Source organism: Anomalospiza imberbis, chromosome 21, assembly GCF_031753505.1.
Source record: "Anomalospiza imberbis isolate Cuckoo-Finch-1a 21T00152 chromosome 21, ASM3175350v1, whole genome shotgun sequence".
Lineage (NCBI taxonomy): Eukaryota > Metazoa > Chordata > Aves > Passeriformes > Viduidae > Anomalospiza > Anomalospiza imberbis.
Genome location: NC_089701.1, coordinates 5,565,165 through 5,585,555, shown reverse-complemented (window position 1 = coordinate 5,585,555; position 20,391 = coordinate 5,565,165). Strand labels below are relative to the sequence as shown.

General features: G+C 45.4%; 1 protein-coding gene across 4 annotated transcripts; it reads left to right on the top strand.

Moving 5' to 3' along the window:
- Positions 1–1,391: 1,391 nt before the first annotated feature.
- Positions 1,392–19,337, top strand: LRRC8A (leucine rich repeat containing 8 VRAC subunit A). Of its 4 annotated transcripts, none has more exons than XM_068211312.1 (4): positions 1,392–1,514; positions 2,994–3,119; positions 12,301–14,464; positions 17,203–19,337. In XM_068211312.1, exons 3-4 carry the CDS (start codon positions 12,308–12,310, stop codon positions 17,476–17,478), a joined length of 2,433 nt encoding a protein of 810 aa, XP_068067413.1. In that variant the 5' UTR covers positions 1,392–1,514; positions 2,994–3,119; positions 12,301–12,307; the 3' UTR covers positions 17,479–19,337. The 4 variants fall into 4 exon arrangements, with proteins under 4 accessions (XP_068067413.1, XP_068067412.1, XP_068067411.1 ...); XM_068211311.1 differs by lacking the exon at positions 1,392–1,514 and adding an exon at positions 1,517–1,597; XM_068211310.1 differs by lacking the exon at positions 1,392–1,514 and adding an exon at positions 1,531–1,636.
- Positions 19,338–20,391: the final 1,054 nt, after the last annotated feature.

The window sequence follows — 20,391 nt, the reverse complement described above, 5'->3', positions numbered from 1 at the left end:
AAACATTCTTCCACCTTCTCTCCGTCTTTATGGAACCACCAGGATTAAGGGGAAGAAGTTGACAAAAAGCAGAAAAGTTCTTAATTTGCAAGGAATTTATGCATCATGTATGAGATGTATGAATATGCAACAGGCTACTGCTTTTAAAGGTTATTCCTTTGTTCACAAGGCATGCTTATTGGGCTTAAGTGCCCGAGAGCATCCGGACGTCCGTAATTCTTTGCTTTTTATTGTCTTGTAATTGTCCTAACTCTAAATTTTCATTACTTTAATCGTATTACTATTTTTATAACCATTTTATTATTATTAGACTTTTAAAGTTTTAAAAACCAAGTGATTGGCGTTTATAACAAACTCAAACGCTGAAACAAACAGATGGAAGGAAACTTGGTTCTGTCAGAATGTTCACAATCCCATCCAGAGCCATCAAATGCCCCAGTGGCGTTTTTTCCTGTGCTTTGTCCTGCCCTCCACCAGCCTTGTGCCTTTCCTGGTTGTTGTTTGCCCCTGAACTGAGCTCGTTTGATTAGATATAGTAGCAAATAGCCAATTTTGTAGAAAAGTGGCCAATTTTCTGTCAGGTCCATGAGTTGAACTGGCTCAGGGTGGATGTCAGGGCAAAAGGTCCTGCAAGGAAAAAGAGATGTGGGCAGGGAGGAGTAGGGAGAAAAAGGGATGGACACAAGCCCCCACCTTCTCTGTCAGGATTTGGACTTTGTATTGGTCCAACAGTATCACCTTAATGCCCTCTTGAAATTCAGCAGAAATTTCTGGATGGGGTCAGTGATGTAAAGGCCTTGTACTTTTTACTGTAAAACTCAAGGAAAATTATGACCTTCTTTTTCTTCAGGTAATTTTAATTTAACAAATGCGTCTGGTCATGAACAATTCTTAATTAGTGTTGAGTTAATAAAAAAAATAGCTATTGCACTGGGCTGATAAGAGTCTACAGCATTATGTCCTGACACTGGGATCCCAGCTCCTCTGGTATAGGTCCTGTGCCTGTGGCTACAGGAAGTTGCTAAGACTTACAACATTCCTAGAAAGCCACAGATGCACTTACTTTATTGTTACAGGCATCACTGGTGTAGACAAGTTAAAATTGGCTGCACTTAACCACTCAGAACTACCTGCTGCACGCTAATAAAATTACAACAAATGCCTTTGAACCATCCTTTATGAATTTAAAAAGGAAATATGCTGCACAATGTTCTCCATTGCGTCAGACAAGTAAAAATAACTACCAGTGAATCACTTTTTTCAGGCACCACGAAACTCACAGCAGCTGAATGCACCCAGCTCCGGCTGGAGCTGAGGCGGCTCCTTTAAGACTGGCGCCATTTTGAGCGCTGCCCGGCACCAAGATGGCGCCGCCGCCCTCACTGCCCCCCCTCTTCCCGCCCACCCCCCTATGGAGCGCGCCCTGCACAAAGATGGCGCCGCGCCCGTGTCGCCGTGCCCGCCCCCAAGATGGCGGCGGGACGGGGCGATGGTGGCAGTGCTGGCCGGGTGAGGTCAGATCCGGGGCGGGGCCGCTGCGGGCAGGGCGGACAAAAGGCGCCGGAGCGGCGTAAGGGAGGGTGGGCGTCGCGGGCAGGTGGGTGCGGTGGGTTCCCGTCACGGCCGCGGCGGGCAGGTGGGTGTGCCGCGCTGCCCTCACGCCACGGGCGGGCTGTGGGGACGTGTCCCCCTGTGGGGTGATGTCCCGGAGGGGATGGGGTGGGACGCCGGGTGGGGAAGGGCGCGGCTGAGGGGGCTCGGAAACGGCGAGCAGGAAGGATTTGCTGAGTAATTGGGCAGCGGTTCGGCTCCTCCGTGTCCCGCCGCTCCTGCTCTCACACCGCCCGGGCAGGGGGGTCCTCGCCGCGGCTGTGGGGCGAGGCAGGGCCGGGGTGTGCGCAGTGTCCCTCCAGCGACGGGAGGACGCCGCCGTTCGTTACCTGCGGACGGAGGCGCGGGGGGATTTATTTCTGTCTCCCAGAGGATGTTTCTTTCTGTGTCCGGAAAGCCGTGGCGGAGGCTGGTGCCGAGGTGTGCTAGGTTGAGGCTGGTACCCATTGCCTGGAGCGGGGAGAAGGTCAGGGAGTCCTCTCCTCCGAGTGCTGCCTTTGCGGCACTGTGGTACGGCTAAAATGCAATAGCTTTGGATTCCAGGGTGTCGCTTGGAAATCTGTCAACCCGAAAGGTAACTTTGGGATCACGAGGAATGAGCCCTCGGACATCTTCAGCATTGTGGGGTTGGACTTGCTCCCACTGATGTCTGTTCTGTCTCTTTTCTCCCTGTTGTTGACACAATGATCTCCGATATTCCGCAGTCCTCTCCTACATGGCCGGGAGGCTGGATGCTTGAGAGATCCCTCTAAGGATCTGCTCTCTTGCCTGTTTTCCCATGCCCCGTGCTGACATGCAGGAAGCAAGGAAAAAAACTCCAGCCCTGTTGTAATTTTTGTTGATGGTGCTAAACTGCTTCCACTTCAAGAAGATTCGTGGTGAGAGAGAAGGGGGCAGTTGCTTGAATCTGGAGTAGTTAGGTGTGTGATCTATGCTGTCTGATACCCTTGATAGTAACATTTAAAGAGGATCAGGCCTTTCAGACTAGAAATTAGGCAGTAAAGTAATCTCTTTCCCCATCTGACAATGATTTGTTGTCTGCCTCTACTTGTGTAGATTTAGTTGTGATATTAGTATTCTGCCTCTACTTGTGTAGATTTAGTTGTGATATTAGTATTCAGCATCTCTTTTGGCTGGGTTTGCAACACCTGCTTTTTGGTAACTTCTATTAGAATAACAGATGTTGGAAATTCCTTCCTGCTGAGTTCTACTTGGCTCCTAGTGTTCTTGCCATATTTCTAGGTATCAGCATGTCTCTTTCTGGCTCCCAGTGACCCTCTGAGTTGTTTGTTGCTTCTTAGATACTGTTTGCTGAGCTTTTACATGTCCCTCTGTGAACTCGATCCCCTGTTTTTTTGCTGATAACCTGTGTTTCATTTCAGGGAAACTGTTCCCATGGCTTGTGGGGAGTGCAGCGCTTCAGCACTCGCTCGGGATCCAGCAAGTAGGAATATCAGCCACTTCCAGCACAGAGAACTGACGTGCAGATAGCAGAACCCTGCTGCAAGGTGAGGGCTCTGGGCCAGCTCTGAGTGGTTGAGCCAAAAAAAAGAGAAAAAGATCAGGATCCTGCTTAAACGTAGATGCAAAGCACAGTCCATGAAATAATTTATATGGAGGAAAGGTGGTTGGTCAGACAGTGGTGGGGAGAGTGGTGGTATTTAATTGTGGTGGTGTTAATGAAATTCTGGGAGCCCTTAGCCAGCTTGGAGATGACAAAGGAACCAAGCCTTGTAAAAAGTAGAATATAACAGTATATAGTCACTCATAAAACTAAATCCTGGCCACATAAACCCTGACTTATTACTGCACTTAACAGTAAATACAGAGGCTGCCCAGTAAATGTTTTGGTGACTGCTGCCTGAAAGGAATGCAGCTGAGAAATAGGAAGAGCTGTTGGGTTTGGTGGGTGCCCTTCCATTTCCCGTGGGGTGTTTGTCCTCCTGTATAGGCGTCTCCAGGCAACTTTTCCCAGTGCATTCACCTGTGTGGGTGTCAGTTGGGCAATGGCAGAAACTAGTTGGAGGAATCTCCCAGCTTCCTTGGTTCTGTACTGGGACAGTGATTAAAGGGACTGCAGAGTTATGTGCCCATCTTAAAGATGGGAAATTCTGTCCAGCTTGGCCGTGTTCTGAGCAGGGATCAAATTGATTCCAGAATAGAAGAAACCCCTAAGGCTTGTCTGATGTTCTGGCAGTTCACTGACCCTTTTCTTTTTTTAACTTTGTCATGGTATTTGAAAGCTTTTTTAATTATTGTTGGTCAAAGACAACATGCATAAATATTTCCTTAAGGCATGCCAGAAGCCATGTGTTAAAAGCTAATGTTGCCATGCTTGAGATGTGAGTGCCTGAAGCCTTCCAGTGATGACTTTCTGATGCTGGTTACATTATAGTAGCTGTTGCAGGCAGAGAGATGGTCTGTGGTTTGGGGATCCCTGATGGTATTTTAAAAAAAGAAATTAAATAAGCAGTGGAGGTCACTGTTTGATTAGAGCAGGCATTTTAGAAGCCTTCATGTGCTTCTTCCACATACTAAAGAAGGTTTTTGTTCGGTAGAGTGCTTCAGAAGCAAGCCTTTTTGTGTTTAACTGAGCTTAACTGGTGCCTCAGAAAATAGGGGGCACTATCTGGTGAGTGGTGCTGGAGAAGGGTTTATTAGGATTTCTGTATGGGGCTCATTAAAGTGAGGAGAGGTGTGCACAGCTATTGTTTTGGCAGTGGTTAAAATTCAGAGTCTTCAGCTGCAGTGTGGTGAGTCTCCCTTTCTGCATTTTTACAAGTGTTTTCAAACCTAGCCTCAGTTTAGGATATGCACACTAATACTGAACAGGCATTCAGCAGTCTACATGCTTTGGAGAATGTATCCTGAATGCTTCCAAGCAGCTTTTATCTTAAACAGTTGATGTGGTGCATGTGTCTTGTATTGCAATTTGAAATCCAGTTCCTATAGCCGGGTTATAGCTGCCCTTCTCGGTGCTGTGAAACTGCTTTTGAAACTAAAAGGTATTCAGTCCTGACCCCCTTGCTGAAGTAACAGTGCTGCTGTTACACAAGCATTGTTACAAGCATTGTTGTGTACCAAGCATTGTTAACATCTGATATAAAATTACTTGGCAATTTACAAAGCTCCTCTGGTGACTGCCGCTTCTGTGCGCAGTAAAGATGTGTGCTGGACTAGTTAACAGGTTCTGCTTTAGAGTTGTGGTTTTTATCAGGCCTTGATGATGCAGGGTGAGGTGGTCTGTTCTTTATTAACTAATACAGTCAGAAAATGTTCTGAGCTGGAAGTCACAGTTTTGGAGCTGGTGGTCCTGAGGGCAAGCCCTATAGGGAATGTGTGAAGAGGTACTTGCTCCTCTTTGCTCAGGCTGGGGCAAAATACTAGTCTGCTGATAGTTGATGTCTTAGTTGTCTTGCATTGCTCTTGTCTGTGTCTTTCATCCTGACTGGCTCATCTCTTGGAGCTTGAAAATAGCTGTGGTAACACCCATGGATTTGTGCGTGTTGTGACAGTCTGTCATCAATGAATTACGTTATCCTTGCTTTTACTCACTTGGAATTTAGTATTGACTTCTTATCTGTTGTTAGTTATGGCAAAGCTCTGCTCTGTCTACCCTTCCCACAGAGAACTGAGAACAGCTGGTTCCTCCAGCTCTCAGTGCTGGAGTTCAGTGCTGAAGAGCCCCCTCCTGCATCTGGTGAGGTGCTTGGAGCTGGTCTGGTTTTCTTGAGTATCTACTAGCAGAATTAATTCAATCACTTGTATTAGGCAGCGCAAGGGACTGCTTCATTGTGTCCTGTTGGAGGAAGCCAGTTGTGCTTTTCCAAGACAGCTTCAATTCCCTGTCCTTGAAGCATTTTCGTTATGGCAAAGAGAAAATTAATTTTGGATAGGAAGCCTGTGGCCATGTACATTCATAATTTATAAGCTGACACAGCCATTTTGCTCTGGTTTACATCAGTGTTGCAAGTCATCTGATGGACTTAAATTTACAACACCAGCACACAGTCCCTGCCCCAAGTGTCAGTGATGCTGGTAACTACAGACTGTGCTCAGTTCTGTGCAGCTGGGACAAAACACTGTCAGGAGGCAGAAAATATGGCAGGCCAAGCCACGTCTAGCATGGATTGTTCTGGTGGTGCAGCTGTTCTTCCCTGTACTCGTCAGGACACGTGTAGTTGTGTGATGGTAAACAGGAGCTGTTGCACGAGGCTTAAGAGTGACAGTCTTGCATCTGACAGAGTCAACTAATGAGTAGGTGTAAAGATGATAAAATACTACCCCTAATGTAGGTGGATTATTCTTTTTAATGAACTTCAATAAAGACAATGTGATGCAGTGAATTCACTTCATCCTGCTTTATGTGGCTTGGGTGGGGCTGAATGTTGTGAAAACCACCTTACCCTGCTTTCAGTGTTGGGTTCACTGCCTGTTCCACTGAGAGAGGAGTGTAAGTTCTGGCAGCTGCTCTTCTACCAGTCTCCCTGTCAAAATGATAAATGACCCTTTTGACTTGACATAGAATCATAGAGTGGTTTGGGTTGGAAAGGACCTTAAAGATCATCTAGTGATCATGTTAATTTCTCTGCCTCAGAAGATGTTTTGTCCCACAGGAGGGGTTTATCTTTTTAAAGCAGAAAGGGAATACAGGAATAATGGTTATTTAGAGCTTTGGCATCTGGCTTCACTGCTGTTTTGTTCTAAGCAGAAAAGGACAAAACAACCTGAGTTGTTCCATCTCATGTCTTGGGCTGTTCCAGTTGATCATGTGGCTGTTCTTGAGCTTGGAAGGTTTTCTGAGGGGTGTCTGAAAGCAGCTCTGTTTTCAGCCTCCCTTCCCCCCCTCCCTTTAATTCTGAACCTAATAAACATGGGGGAGGAGAAACATAAATTCCCAGTCCCATTTCTGCCCAGTAAGCTCCTGCATTTCCTGATTTTTGAACAAAGAGCTCAGTGTCATGCCCTTCTTTAGGATTTCAGGTGGCAGCTTGCTGAGGAGGGAAGCTCTGCTCTGTTGAAAACTTACTGTAACATGTTGTAGCTCGTTAATAATCAGGGCTGTAGTCTTGAAAGCATCAAGGCTTTTTATTTGTTTTATCCACCTCTGATGCTGTCAGCACCTGAACAACTCCCTCTTTCTCTGGGCTTCTGAGAGGTAAGAAATTCTGTCAGCAGGGTTTGACTTGTGCTTTGCAGTCCACAATCTTAAAATGAAATCATCTGGTAATTAAAAATGTGTAGATGAAACTAAAGGGTTGCCAGGTTCAACATAAAATTCATCCACATCTACTTACCCAGAACTGTTTTTTGAGACTAAATGTGAGGATTTTCTTCAAATCAGGGGAGTTTGTGCATTCTTGTATGTGTCTTGAGGTTGTGCATATAGGTGCTTTCTGACCAATAGCTTTGTTAGTAACAGAATGGCCAACAGAAAAGAAAGAGGAGGCTGGATAAAGTATTCAGCGATGATGAGTCAAGCTGACAAACTGGCCAGTGAAACAGAACAGTGATGTTGTTTCTGTTCACACAGTCCTGAGCTGGATGTGCTGGCCAGCAGCTGCAGGCAGGAATTTGAAGTCTAGGTGTCTGTTGACAATAGGTCAATCTTCAGTTTTTGAAATTAAATGGGTTTAGATAGAGGAGTTGTCAAAATCAGAGAATAGTTACTCTGTTAATACCTGTGGCTTGTGGGAAGCATTCATGCTCTCAGCTCTGTCAGCCTTTAAGAAGGTACTTACTGCTTTTATGCTAGATGCATTTAATCTTGCTTCTGAATGGTTTTACTGTGTAGGTGTGGTTTGTTCAGAATGTCCCTGTTATTCTAACATGACTGATTATCTTTCTCCTCCAGGTGTGTTTGGTACAACATAGGATTAGTACTTGGTGATGCTTATGGTTGGCTGAAGGCTGGGTAGGTTTGGCAGGCTGGTTATATAAGCCTGGAACTGCTGTTTCTTCACTTGGGACAGCCTGTTCAGCATTAGTGGGGAGGCTGTAGGTTTGTGCCCAGCAGGCTGAGGCAGGGATGGTCCCTGGTGGGATGCAAATCTGGATCCAGGTGAATTTGGAGGCTCTGAAGAGGTATGTAGTAGCCAAACATGGAATGTGTAATTATTTCAGGAGCATATTTATCTAGGCTGGATTGATCCTGTTGTATGACAATGGGGCTTTAGCATACAGGTCTTTTACTGAACAGTCTCAGATGTTGCTGCTCTAAACTGTCCTCAGGTTGTTCTTTATTGGATGTAGAAAAGCTCAAAGTAGTGTTGCTTGATGTAGCTGAAACCCTCCAATGTAAAGTCATTTTTGAGGGGGCAGGGGTTGGGGGACTGCTCAGGGACTGTGTGGTAGATGTGTCTGGTAAGTTGACAGGAGTTTGGACAGAGAAGTTTTGATGTATGAGCATATGCAGGTTAAGTCAACTTGTCCTTAAACTTAAGCACTCTTTCAGAATCTCAGTATTGATGACTTCCTGTGGCAGAGATAACTACACTGCAAATACATTGCTTGTTCCTGAGCTCCAACTGGAAGGCTCTGCAATTTGAAGTGTGTGTGAAGGAGCTTGGACCCTTCTTCACCAACACTGCTCTGACATTGAACTTCTGTAGCATCCCATAAACTCTCCCACCTCAGTCAATTCCCAAGTCCTCGCCCCTGGCAATGGCAGTAATTACTCACCATAGAATCAGTTCTCCTAGGGGGGTAAGCAGTCTCTGCTGGAACTTCCCTGTGTAACTCTCCCTGGTTTCTCCTTTCCCCGTCCCCTTGCTGGATTGGTATCCCTGGTGGCCACCCCCCTTTCCCTGGAGACCAAACCCCTCTGCCCAGCCCTTAGCTCCGCCCCCCACCCCTTCCTCTGCTTAAGCTGTCTCCTCCAAAGTGGTCGGCCTCTTTTTTACCTTGCCGGGTTCCCTTCAGCTCCATGTGATATCCTCTGCTGGAATAAAACCCTGCAAAAAGAGCCTTTCTTGCCTCCATCGCTGATCCAGCTGCGGTGAGTGTTGAGTGAGGGTCTGCGTTGCCTAAAGGTTATCTCAACTTGCTTTTCTACAGGAAAGGCTTGTGGGGGACAGATTATAGGCAGCAGCAACCACTACTCCACCACCTGCATTTTTAAACTTCCTTTTCTGTAGCTGTTCTTGTCCATAAACTCAGTCACTCAATTCAGGTGTTCTGTGCTCAGCTCTTGGTGAGGCTGTGTGATAGAAGTGACTTGGCAAATAAAACTTCTTCACAGTGGATATTTTGCTGCTGACATACCATCCTGGAGTCCAACTCTTAAAAAGAGCAGAAGCTTGAAATCTCCAGTGTGCTGGTCCTGGGGATCTTGGTTTGCTCTTGGTCACAAGGGAGGTCACTTTATTTCTGGCCAGGTATCTTCATGCAAGGATTGCTCCCAGTCCTATGCCAGAATAATGCTCTCCATGTAAATCCCTCTGTTCGACTGCCCATATTGGGAGAGTTGGTGTTCCAGCTACCTGTGTGTTTTCTTCCTATAGAATGGTGGAAATCCCACTCCTTGTGGGAAGAATCCTTCTGTGCATGGGAGAATCAAGTGACAGAGATGAGCCCTGAGAATTTGACTTTTAGTCTGCTGCTGTCATCCACCCCAGCAGCAAAACTGCTGTAATCCAGCATGGAGAATGTTGTAACAAGAATCGTGTTCTAAAATCATTACAGGATGGAGTTCACAAAATAAAGATGACATTTGATGACCAGATACATCTCCTGATGTAGAACCATCAGGAATTAGAACTGAATTGCATGCACAGGGAATCTGGTGAGGAGGGATGTGACTTTCCCCATCTACATTTTCAAGTTTTTGCTGAGTACTTTTCCCTTTTATTGCAGATGCTGGGAAGAAGTTTAGATAAGATAACAAATCTCAGCTCCTGCAAAGGTGGCCCCTAGTTTTATTGTTCCTCTCTGGGACTTGAATGGGGTCTCCACTGCTGCCAGAAGTGGGAATTTGCTGTCAATGTTTTTTCTTCTTCTAGTGCCCCTGTCATTGTTCCTGGAAGGCAGGAGATTTCCTGCTCCACCCCGTTAATTGCTGACACTGAAGTGTAATAAGTTTCAAGGGATGCTCATGATCTTTTTTTAGCTGTCTTGTAAGTGCACAGTGTAAAGGGGGATGTCCTATCCCATGTAACTGGTAAGCAGAATTAGGGAGACAGCTGTGCTAATTTCTTTTTTTTTTTTTTTTTGTTTCCTTCCTACATATCCTGAGCTACAAATCAAAATGAGTCAAAGGTTCATTTCTTGTGAGAAAGAATTAAGCATTTTCTGGATTGAGCAAAATGAGTAAACCCAGCACTACAACACATGTTTGCAAATGTCATGAGACCCCAGTTCCTGAAAAGAGATCATCCCAGTTTCATAATCCTGCTGTGGAGGGTCTGATGTTTCCTACAAGTTTCTCTACCAAGAGGGATGAAGGAGGAAGCGGGAAGGACTTTTCAGTACAAGTGGTATCAAAGCAAGAGGAAAGAGAGAAACATATTTTTTCCCATTGATATGGAGTAGAAGGAGTAGGTTCTTTCATGAATAGCTGTTTAACTGCTGGATTCATTTCAGGTGTTCTGGTGTGTGGAGAGAGCTTCTGTACCCTGCTTTATCCTGCAATTATTATTTCTGTAGTACTCTCAGACAGCTTTTCCTGAATCTATCTTGCACATGGGCTCTCCCTTCCTGAGGCAGATGTATTCCAAGGAGGAAGCTGAAATGCCTTGCCTAGGGCTTGCAGCAAGGTAGTCACAGGGCTGGGAGGGAGGCTTTCAAGACCTTGTCACTCTTCCCTGGCTGCTCAGGTGCTGTCCAGAAGAGGTTCAGCTTTGCCTGCTCCCTCCCCTGTGGATGCACAATTCTCCTATCCTGTTTAGTGCAGTTCCTTCTGCAGAGGTGTGTCAGCCACTTCTCAGGGGCTCTGCAGTCCTACAGGACATTTTTTTTTCCCTCTGATAGTGCTCTAGATGGCTGTTTTCATCCCTTGTTTGTGACTTTCCTGGTTGATCATTAATAGATTTGCTGTTCCTTGTTTTACTGAATTTGTAGAACAGGCAAGACCACTGTTTCCTCTCAAAATTACCCACAAAAAGAAAGCGGCATTTCCGCAGTCTGGCTTTTGTGATGGACTAATGCAGTGTTGGACCGGATGTGCAGAAGGAAAAACTTTACTTCAGTAATGGTTTTCATCTATCAATCTATACCTGTAGTTGCTTGAAACCTTCCCAAGCAGCACTGAGCCAAAGCTGTCATTTGATCATTTATTGTTGTAAACAGCAAACCAAAGAATAGAGTTCTGTATTTAGTGTCTCTAGGGAATGTGGTGCTTTTTGAGTTCATGTTAGGAATGGCTTTCTTTGCAGTTCAGTAGTGGAAGTTAATTTTAAATAACTTGAATTCTACCAAAGCAGGTGGTGTGAGCCACCCCCCTTGTCACAGAAGGCTTTGTCCCAAGCAGTGATAATGAGCTTTTGGCCCTGCAGGACTTGTTGGACTGTCTGTACAAATGAAATCTTATGGCTTGGGGTAGCGTGCTTGAATTTTTGTTTTCTCCTTTGACTTGAATTGTGTGAGTTTCAAAATGACTGAAAGATCAGTGCTTGTCTTGCTCCTGAACTTTACTTTGCTGTGGGATTACTGCTTTTTTGCCATCATTAGAATGAGTTACAGTGACTCCATGTTCTTCTGTGTTACCTGTCAAATATGGGAATTTTGTGAGCTCCATTATCCATGGATCAGTCAGGCTTTGGGGCTTTCTATGGCTTGTTGAAGAGCATGCTCAAAGTTTCATCTGCAAGTCTAAAGGACAGAGTAAGCACTGCCATCAGGCCTGTGCTTCCCAGAACCTTTTGGTTTCCTTTGTGACATTTAAATCCCAGCTGAGATGAACTCTAGGTGGGAGTGGTTGGTCAGAGAAGCAAATTCTTCGAAGTATGTTTCCCCCTTTCTCTATTTCTGAAGTAAGTAAGGCAAAAACCCAGCTGCTACAGCATTTCAGTACTGAATTTATCAGAAGGCAAGTAGCTAATCTTTCCTTGGAGAATTAACACAAAGGAAGGAAGCCAAAATTTCTTACTTGGAAAAGTCATGATATCGAGCAATGTTTTTTTCTCTTTTCCAGCTTGTTTTATGAATGTCATAATGAGTTGCATCAATGAAGTGGTTATAGGAAACATGACTGTTTTGTATGTAGATCTTTTTCCTTGCCCCTTCAATCTGAGAACCAGCCATATGCAGAATTTTATGTAGAAGCAGTAATAAACCAATGATAAATATGCTTTGTGTGTAGATTTTATCACCTCTAACAGTGCTGGCAAATTCCTTCATCCCTGAAATTAAATCCCTGGATAAAACAGTAAATTTCCAAATACTGGTCTGGTCAAGGGAGTTAAGTCTGCCCTGCGAGCTTTCTTTGAGTGAGTCTTACCCCACAGACTGCTTACAGTAAGTACCAGTTCTGAGGTTTTGAGACGATTTGTCTGTCAGGGAAGGCTGAACAAACTTCACCGCCTGGGCTGTAGCAAGTGACTCACAGGCAGCCTCATTCATTTGTCTCACAGTTACTTGAAATTGCATCTCTGCTAATACCAGTTTTGCTATGCCAGCACTTAACATGTGTTTTCTCATGCCCTCTTGAAGAGCAGAACAAAACCCTTAACGCTATTTCTGGTTTGCTTCCAGGTGAATCATGATTCCAGTCACCGAGCTGCGCTACTTCGCTGATACTCAGCCAGCCTATCGCATCCTGAAGCCGTGGTGGGATGTCTTCACGGACTACATTTCCATAGTGATGCTGATGATCGCCGTGTTCGGAGGGACGCTCCAGGTCACCCAGGACAAAATGATTTGTTTGCCCTGTAAATGGGTTACCAAAGACTCTTGCAATGACTCTGTCAGGGGATGGACAGTGGCAGCCCCGGAGCGTACCTACTACAACACTAGTCTTGTTCCCTCTGCTGATTCGGGGCCTACAGGGATCCGATATGATCTGGACCGGCACCAGTACAACTATGTGGATGCGGTGTGTTATGAGAACCGTCTCCACTGGTTTGCCAAGTATTTTCCTTACCTAGTGCTGCTACATACCCTCATCTTTCTGGCTTGTAGCAACTTCTGGTTCAAGTTCCCAAGGACCAGCTCCAAGCTGGAGCATTTTGTGTCTATTTTGCTTAAGTGTTTTGACTCTCCGTGGACAACGAGAGCATTGTCTGAGACGGTGGTGGAAGAGAGTGATACCAAACCAGCATTTGGAAAAATGAATGGCTCCATGGACAAGAAATCCTCCACGGTCAGTGAGGATGTGGAAGCCACTGTTCCCATGCTGCAGAGAACAAAGTCTCGAATTGAGCAAGGGATTGTGGACAGGTCTGAGACTGGTGTCTTGGACAAAAAGGAAGGTGAGCAAGCCAAAGCACTCTTTGAGAAAGTGAAAAAGTTCCGTACTCACGTGGAAGAGGGAGATATAGTTTATCGCCTGTACATGAGACAGACCATAATCAAAGTAATCAAGTTCATTCTGATAATTTGCTATACTGTGTACTATGTCAACAACATAACGTTTGATGTAGACTGTAAAGTGGACATTGAGAGCTTGACTGGCTACAGGATGTACCGCTGTGCTCATCCTTTGGCCACTCTCTTCAAAATCTTGGCTTCTTTCTACATCAGTCTGGTGATTTTCTATGGTTTGATCTGCATGTACACCCTGTGGTGGATGTTGAGGCGGTCACTCAAGAAATACTCCTTTGAGTCCATCCGGGAGGAGAGCAGTTACAGTGACATTCCTGATGTGAAAAATGACTTTGCTTTTATGCTCCATCTGATCGATCAGTACGACCCCCTCTACTCCAAGCGCTTTGCTGTCTTTCTGTCAGAGGTGAGTGAGAACAAATTGCGGCAGCTGAACCTCAACAATGAGTGGACTTTGGAGAAACTACGCCAGAGGATCACCAAAAACTCTCAGGATAAGCTGGAATTGCATCTTTTCATGTTGAGTGGCATTCCTGACACAGTGTTTGACCTCATTGAGTTGGAGGTCTTGAAGCTGGAGCTTATCCCTGATGTCACTATTCCCCCCAGCATTGCTCAGCTCACCAGCCTTAAAGAACTGTGGCTCTACCACACAGCTGCCAAAATTGAGGCCCCAGCCCTTGCCTTCTTGAGGGAGAATTTGAAATCTCTCCACATCAAGTTCACAGACATTAAGGAGATTCCTCTTTGGATTTATAGCCTGAAGACACTAGAGGAGCTTCACCTGACAGGGAATTTGAGCGCTGAAAACAACCGGTACATTGTGATAGATGGACTGAGGGAGCTGAAGAGGCTGAAGGTGTTGAGGATGAAGAGTAACCTCACCAAGCTGCCACAGGTGGTGACAGATGTTGGTGTGCATCTTCAGAAGCTTTCCATCAACAATGAGGGCACCAAGCTCATTGTCCTCAACAGCCTTAAGAAGATGGTCAACCTGACAGAGCTTGAGTTGATCCGGTGTGACTTGGAACGCATTCCTCACTCTATCTTTAGCCTCCACAATCTGCAGGAAATAGACCTGAAGGACAACAACCTAAAGACTATTGAGGAAATCATCAGCTTCCAGCACTTACATCGTCTCACTTGCCTTAAGTTGTGGTACAACCACATTGCCTACATCCCCATGCAGATAGGCAACCTGACCAACTTGGAACGCCTTTACCTGAACCGTAACAAGATAGAAAAGATCCCTACCCAGCTCTTCTATTGCCGAAAACTTCGGTACTTGGATCTCAGCCACAACAACTTAACTTTCATACCACCAGACGTTGGACTTCTTCAAAACCTGCAGAATCTGGCTGTGACAGCCAACAGGGTAAGTGAGCAAAGAGCCGAGTTGCTGTGTGAGGAAATAGTGCCGGCACTTCTGTTATCTGTGTGATTAAACACGCTGCAATGGATACAACTGGCACTGCTTTTTTATCTCTCTGAGGAGTTTCTATCAGGCCAAACGGTTGCAGATAGCTCCAGGGCAAACCTCTCTTCCAAGAGTCCTTGTCCTGTTGCATTTCCTCTCTTAACAGTGAGACTGCTTCCAAATGCCAATTAGAGGCTGTTTAGAAACCCTGCAAGTCAGTTGTTTCTCTGCAGTTGGTAGCATGTAGTCTCTAGACTGGCATCAATTTTGGGCTTAAAATGGAGATCTGAGAAACTGTAGTCTTAATCTAAAACTATGTGCTTAAACCTGTCTACTTCAGACATGTGCATACACTGTGGGAGCAGCCATGTAGGGAATGCATGTCTGGCTTACAGCTTTCCTTAGAGTACTTTGCATTTGCAGGGAGTGCTCCATAGTTTGGTCTTGTAAACACGTGCTTTTTATTTCAGTCTAAGTGCAGGGCAGATAAGTGAGGATGACCAAGTGTGCTCTGCTGCCTGATAACCGTAAGATGTTTTTTGGCTTGTGTTGGAGGGTGTTTATTTGCTTAAAGCAAAATATACCCATGTCTAGTTCTTTGTTTAAGACTAAGGAGACTTCATTTACCATGTCTGACAAAGCTGAATCTTCCATTCATTCTGTCTGCAAATTCCTGGGAGATTTTTTTTCCCTTTATTATCACCTAAAGCTGAAAGAGCATCTAACATAAGTACAAATTGCAGACAGATAATTAGGTTCTTCTGGGACCAAGGAGAATTGTCCTGGAGCAGTGCTAGTTTTCACTGTCATACATCAAGGTCCTTCCTACTATTGGCAAGATCTGTTCTGGCTGAACACTGCCAGATTACTTGTGAGAGACACACAACAGCTTGAGTGTGGTTTGGCTTTTCACAGAAGTGCTCTCAAATCAAGTATTTAATTGCTAGTATATCTCAGTATTAGACAGGGTTCCTAAAACTCCAGCCACATTTTGAGGTTAGTGTCTGAAAGCTTGTGCCTCTGCAGACAAGGGGCAGTCATTCAGCCATTCAGGTGAACATCTGCTCACTGGGGTTTCCAGGCACTGGAGGGTTGTGCATCTGTTTGTGTGGGTGGCTGAAGCTCTGGTAAACTTTGTGGTATGTTACTGTTAGAACTCAGATAATTCTGCACCATTTGCCTTCTGGCAGCCTTCCTAGCACAGCTTCCCAAGGGTTAATCTGCAGTGTGTCCTCTGCAGTTTTGAGGTGGAGCATTTCTTGGATGAGTGGAGTTAAGAGGCAGCTCTATTTCCTGCAGCACAGTGTGGCACCACCCATTTCTCTCTGGAAAAAAAAAAAAAAAACACATGCAAGGGAGCAGCCTTTGCTCCAGTGTGTTTGGAAACAAAAGGTGATGAGGACCCCATGGAACAGCCAACCTGTACTAGATACCTGGGCAAGCCAGAATTACTGACAGCCTGGTTACTCCCAGTAAATGGTGACAGCAAGAAACACAAGGCCTGGTAGACTGGCGCTTCCCAAGGCCAGGAATTATCTCAAATGTCCTCTCCTAGCTCAGCAGTCTTAGTAAATAGAGACCTCTGGAGCTGGCTGGCACTACTGTCCTGTTTTGGAAAGCAGGCTGTTTTAACACATTGCTTCCTTCCTAAACCAATACTTGTCGCTCAAATATCTTAATTTCAAGAATCTGTGATCATATGTTGCTGTTTGCAAAACACTCCAGTACCAGTAACAATGACTGCATTGAATTGTCTCTAATTGGTCTGGTTTCCTCTTGGCTTTTCCTTAGATTCCTCCTCGTTCAGAATGGATTGCAGGCTAATTTAGCCACAAATGATATGCTACATAATTTGAGTTTTAAAAGAGTCGTGTTTGCTTTTAAAGGCAAACGATAGCCTGCAAGCTGAGACTTTGTATTAAGGGGAGAATCCTGAGTTGTTCCATTTAGTTTCTAGCCTAGTGTTTGCTAAACCTTAGCCATTGAAATAATTTTTTTGGGAAGACTGGACTATTACAAGGATTTGCTAGAAATAAGACTTATTAAATTAGTGATTCATGGTTACTTGAAGATGGTGCCGGGAAAGCTAACAGCTGGTGACTTTGCTGTTGTATTTTGGCACTGTAAAAAAAAAAAACTCTGTGACTTGGAGCTTAGAAAGTCTTTGCAACATTTCACAGCCCTACAATAATGATGGAAGAAGATTCCCAGTTCTCAGGGCCAGGAGGTTGTACCAGTGTAATCTGTTACCTTACAGCCCAACTAGATGTCCTGATTAAATCCAGTCTTTGTTCAGTGTAATGTCAATTGTAGAATGGCGTCTTAAAGCAAAGGAGCTAAGATCCAATGACAGAATAAAGGATTTGAGATGGAAAGAAGCCAATAGAGATGAAAGCATATGACAGTATAGGCCAGCTGTGAGCAGGTTTCTGGTCCTCTAATCCTGGCCTTGGAGACAGTATCTGCTTTACCCACCGTCATTGGTGATCTCCTGTAACTACTGCAGTGTCTGAAAGAGGAATCCATACAGTCATAGTGCTGGGAGCACCCAAAGCAGGAACTCACTCAAGGGAGAAGTGGACAATTGAAAACAATGACTCTGTAAACCTTGGAGCTTCGTGTTGGCTTGTTGGTCACCAACAAGGTGAAGGTGTGTCTGTTGGTGACTTTGCCTATGATTGGTTTCTGTTTTTCAGATTGAGTGTCTCCCACCAGAGCTGTTCCAGTGCAGGAAGCTGAGAACCTTGAACCTGGGGAACAACGTGCTGCAGTCCCTGCCCTCCCGGGTGGGAGAGCTGACCAATCTGTCGCAGATAGAGCTGCGAGGGAACCGCCTGGAGTGCTTGCCTGTGGAGCTGGGAGAGTGCCCGCTGCTGAAACGCAGTGGGCTCGTGGTGGAGGAAGACCTGTTCAACACCCTGCCCTTGGAAGTCAAAGAGCGTCTGTGGAGGGCAGACAAAGAGCAAGCTTGAACCCCCGAGAAAAGGGGAAAGCCTCTGATCAACTAGAAGGAAGCAGAAGGCCATTTCAGTCCCCTTTCACCCAGATGCTCCCCTTTCTCCACTCCAATCACTATCAAACTGGCCAAGGAGTACTTGACAAACATGACTCTGAATGAGTCAGCTTCTTGCCTCAGATGCAGGATGGGGGAGGCTTGGGATCAGGATGTGGTTCAAGACAGATTAATTGGCCTCTGAGCAGGGCCCAGGGGGAATTAGAGGTGTTGCTGTTCTTCTGGACAGGAATTGGGGTGAGGTCGATCGTGCTGGTGAGAAGAAATGACCTTTGAACAGAGGAGAAAATGAATGTAGGGATTGCTGCATTGCTCCTAATAGGGCTTATATGTGTCAGGGACTGAGGGAGTCCAGTGTCCTGCAAGCAAAGATCAAGAGACAAGGAAGCCTCTTGAACCTCCATCTCTGGGACAGCTGGTACTGCTCCGCTCGGACTCAGATTCAGTCAGTGATCCCCCAGACTGGGATGGGATAGGACACAGACAGCTGATTTTATCTAGATGCTGGCATTAGGATTTGGGAGATAAACATCTCACAGTTGCTTGAAGGCAGAATTTTTTTTTTACTATTTTTCTTTCCCCTTTGCACACTCCCCACCTTCTCCTCTGCTCCTGGAGAAGGAACCAAACCTTTAAGATTGCACTACTGTAACGGTTTCAAGTCACTTGTTCGGGTGAGCGGATCACAGCATCCTTCTCCAGCTGATGTCCTGGAGGCACTAACTGACACAGTTCCAGAGCTTTGGCCTGTTCTGAAATGGATGGTTATAGTGCAGGTGGGAGATCTGGATAAAAAGCAGTTGGATTGTCTAATCTACTCTCTCAGAAGCATTGAGTTGCTTCTGGCTTTTAGTTCCAAATTACTTTTTATTTGCTGGTATTTTGTTGCATATCAAGTAGAAATGTACAACTGGCCAGTGTGTCAGGGGCTCTCATGGGGTTGGAGAGGAAATTTGGGTTTCCTCTGCACCTCTTGTCCCCCATTCTGCCTTCCCCCAAAATTAAGTTGTTAAATTAAGTTGTTCAGTGCTCTGCCAGTGTTTTTCATGGACGCAGTCTAGAGAGCTGCTTGAATGTTCTCTTCTGTTGTTCCCCTCACTTTAACAGCTGTCAGTTCCTGTTACATCTCTTGACCTAAATAAGAGGCTAATGCTGATTGAACCTGGTGCTGGAAAAGAAATCTTGTCCTCTTGTTTGTTCCTTCCCTTTTCATTCCCTCAGTGTTAAGGAGGAGAATGAGAATCCTCTGTGGACTGAGCTCTTCTGACTTCCTGAAACAGAGCAGCCTTTACTGAAACAAGTTTGACCTGTTTGGTGGTTTTTGTCAAAAAACCCCTCAACCTTCTGGGCTGGCAGAAGTAGATAATGTGTAACAGTTACTGATTATCATGTCCTTAAGGTGGGGTGGTTGAGATGCCTCCAGGACACAAAGGTCTACGTTTTTCCATCAGAAGGAAGAGGAGGTGCCTGGACCTACAGGTCCTGGTTGTAACATTCTGCATCAGACCAGCAGGTCAGCTCCAAGGTGCAGTGCTGCAAGCTGGGGCATGAGAAGTTTGGAGGCATCCCATGTGTACAAAGGGGGAAGCTGCATCCAACTCCAGAGTGATTCCTGACAATCTGCCAGCGAGTGCCCTGGCTTATCACCTGGCTTGTGGTGATCCTGTGGATGTTGGGGCAATAAGGCACAGTGTGGCTCTCTTCATCAGATGTAAGATATGAAATATATATACTAAATATGCTGAAACCATGAACAATGTTAACTGGACTCTGGATTTATTGATGTTCAGATGCTTAAATAAAGCTACATGAAAATCAGGAGATCTGTTTATAAAACTGCTTTTAAGAAAATGTAAATCTTGCTTCCCTTAGTCCATTCATTATGAAACCTCTAAACAGTCCAGGGGATAATGTAATTAAATCTCCATCTGGGAGGCAAGGTACTGTAAAAGCTTTTCTGGCTTCTAATAGAGTTAGTGTCTTGAAATTGTGTTAGAGCTGGGGCCACAGCTGAAAGGGTGGGGAAGGACTGATGCTGATTGGATTGTATTTGCCTGCGCATTTTGGACCACAGAAAGGACAAATTGCTAGGTGAGCTTTGCTTCCTGGGTAAAGCAGGAATGGCTTCAGGCTTAGCTACAGAAATGCAGTTTTCCAGTCAGTTCCCTGTGGTGGATGTGAGGGCTGTTTGGATGGTGAAGGAAACTTTTTTCCTTGGTCTGTGCTAAAAGATAGCACTGGAGAACAATGGCCGCTGAATGGAGACGTGGACTCCGTTTGCTATTCAAGGCCACTGGGTGACTGTTTTATTACACATGTATTTTAGACCAGGAAGGGCTGAAAGGGCAAAGCACCCCCTGGGAGTTTCACCTGGCTCATAGGAGCAGTGAGATTTCTCCAGTATGTCTAGATTGGAGAGGAGTGCTTTGATTCTTAATTCCAGGTGTGGTCTTAGTTATACAACCTAAACTTTGCACAGCTAGGTTAGAGTTTCTATAAGCAGCTCCTGAAAGTGTGCTGCAATGCTTCTAGAAGCTTGCAAGCCTCCTGAACAACTCTGTATCCCAGCAGGATGGGTGAACAACAGGCTGTTCTACCAGAAAGGAGGGACTGCCTCCAGCTCCTGACCAAGTCACAGTGCTGTGCTCCTGCTGCTTCCTGAGTAGAGACTGCCCTGGGCCTGAGGTGTGCAAAGCAATTGTAAGACAGGCTGGTAACTGATCATGCATGAAACTGCCAGCTTTGTGCTGCTTTTGCAATAGGCCAAGCTTGAACTCTTTTGGTTATGGCTGCTGGGGCTCCCTGTGTGGCAGAATGGGGATGTGCAGTCTGATAACATTTTGTACTGGAAACACAGGTGGCACAAATACAC

Bases quoted from the DNA above. Each gene is read 5' to 3' on its own strand.
- LRRC8A (XM_068211312.1), top strand. From the start codon at position 12,308: ATGATTCCAGTCACCGAGCTGCGCTACTTCGCTGATACTCAGCCAGCC. The intron at 14,465-17,202 runs GTAAGTGAGCAA...TCTGTTTTTCAG, and splicing joins TGGCTGTGACAGCCAACAGG to ATTGAGTGTCTCCCACCAGA.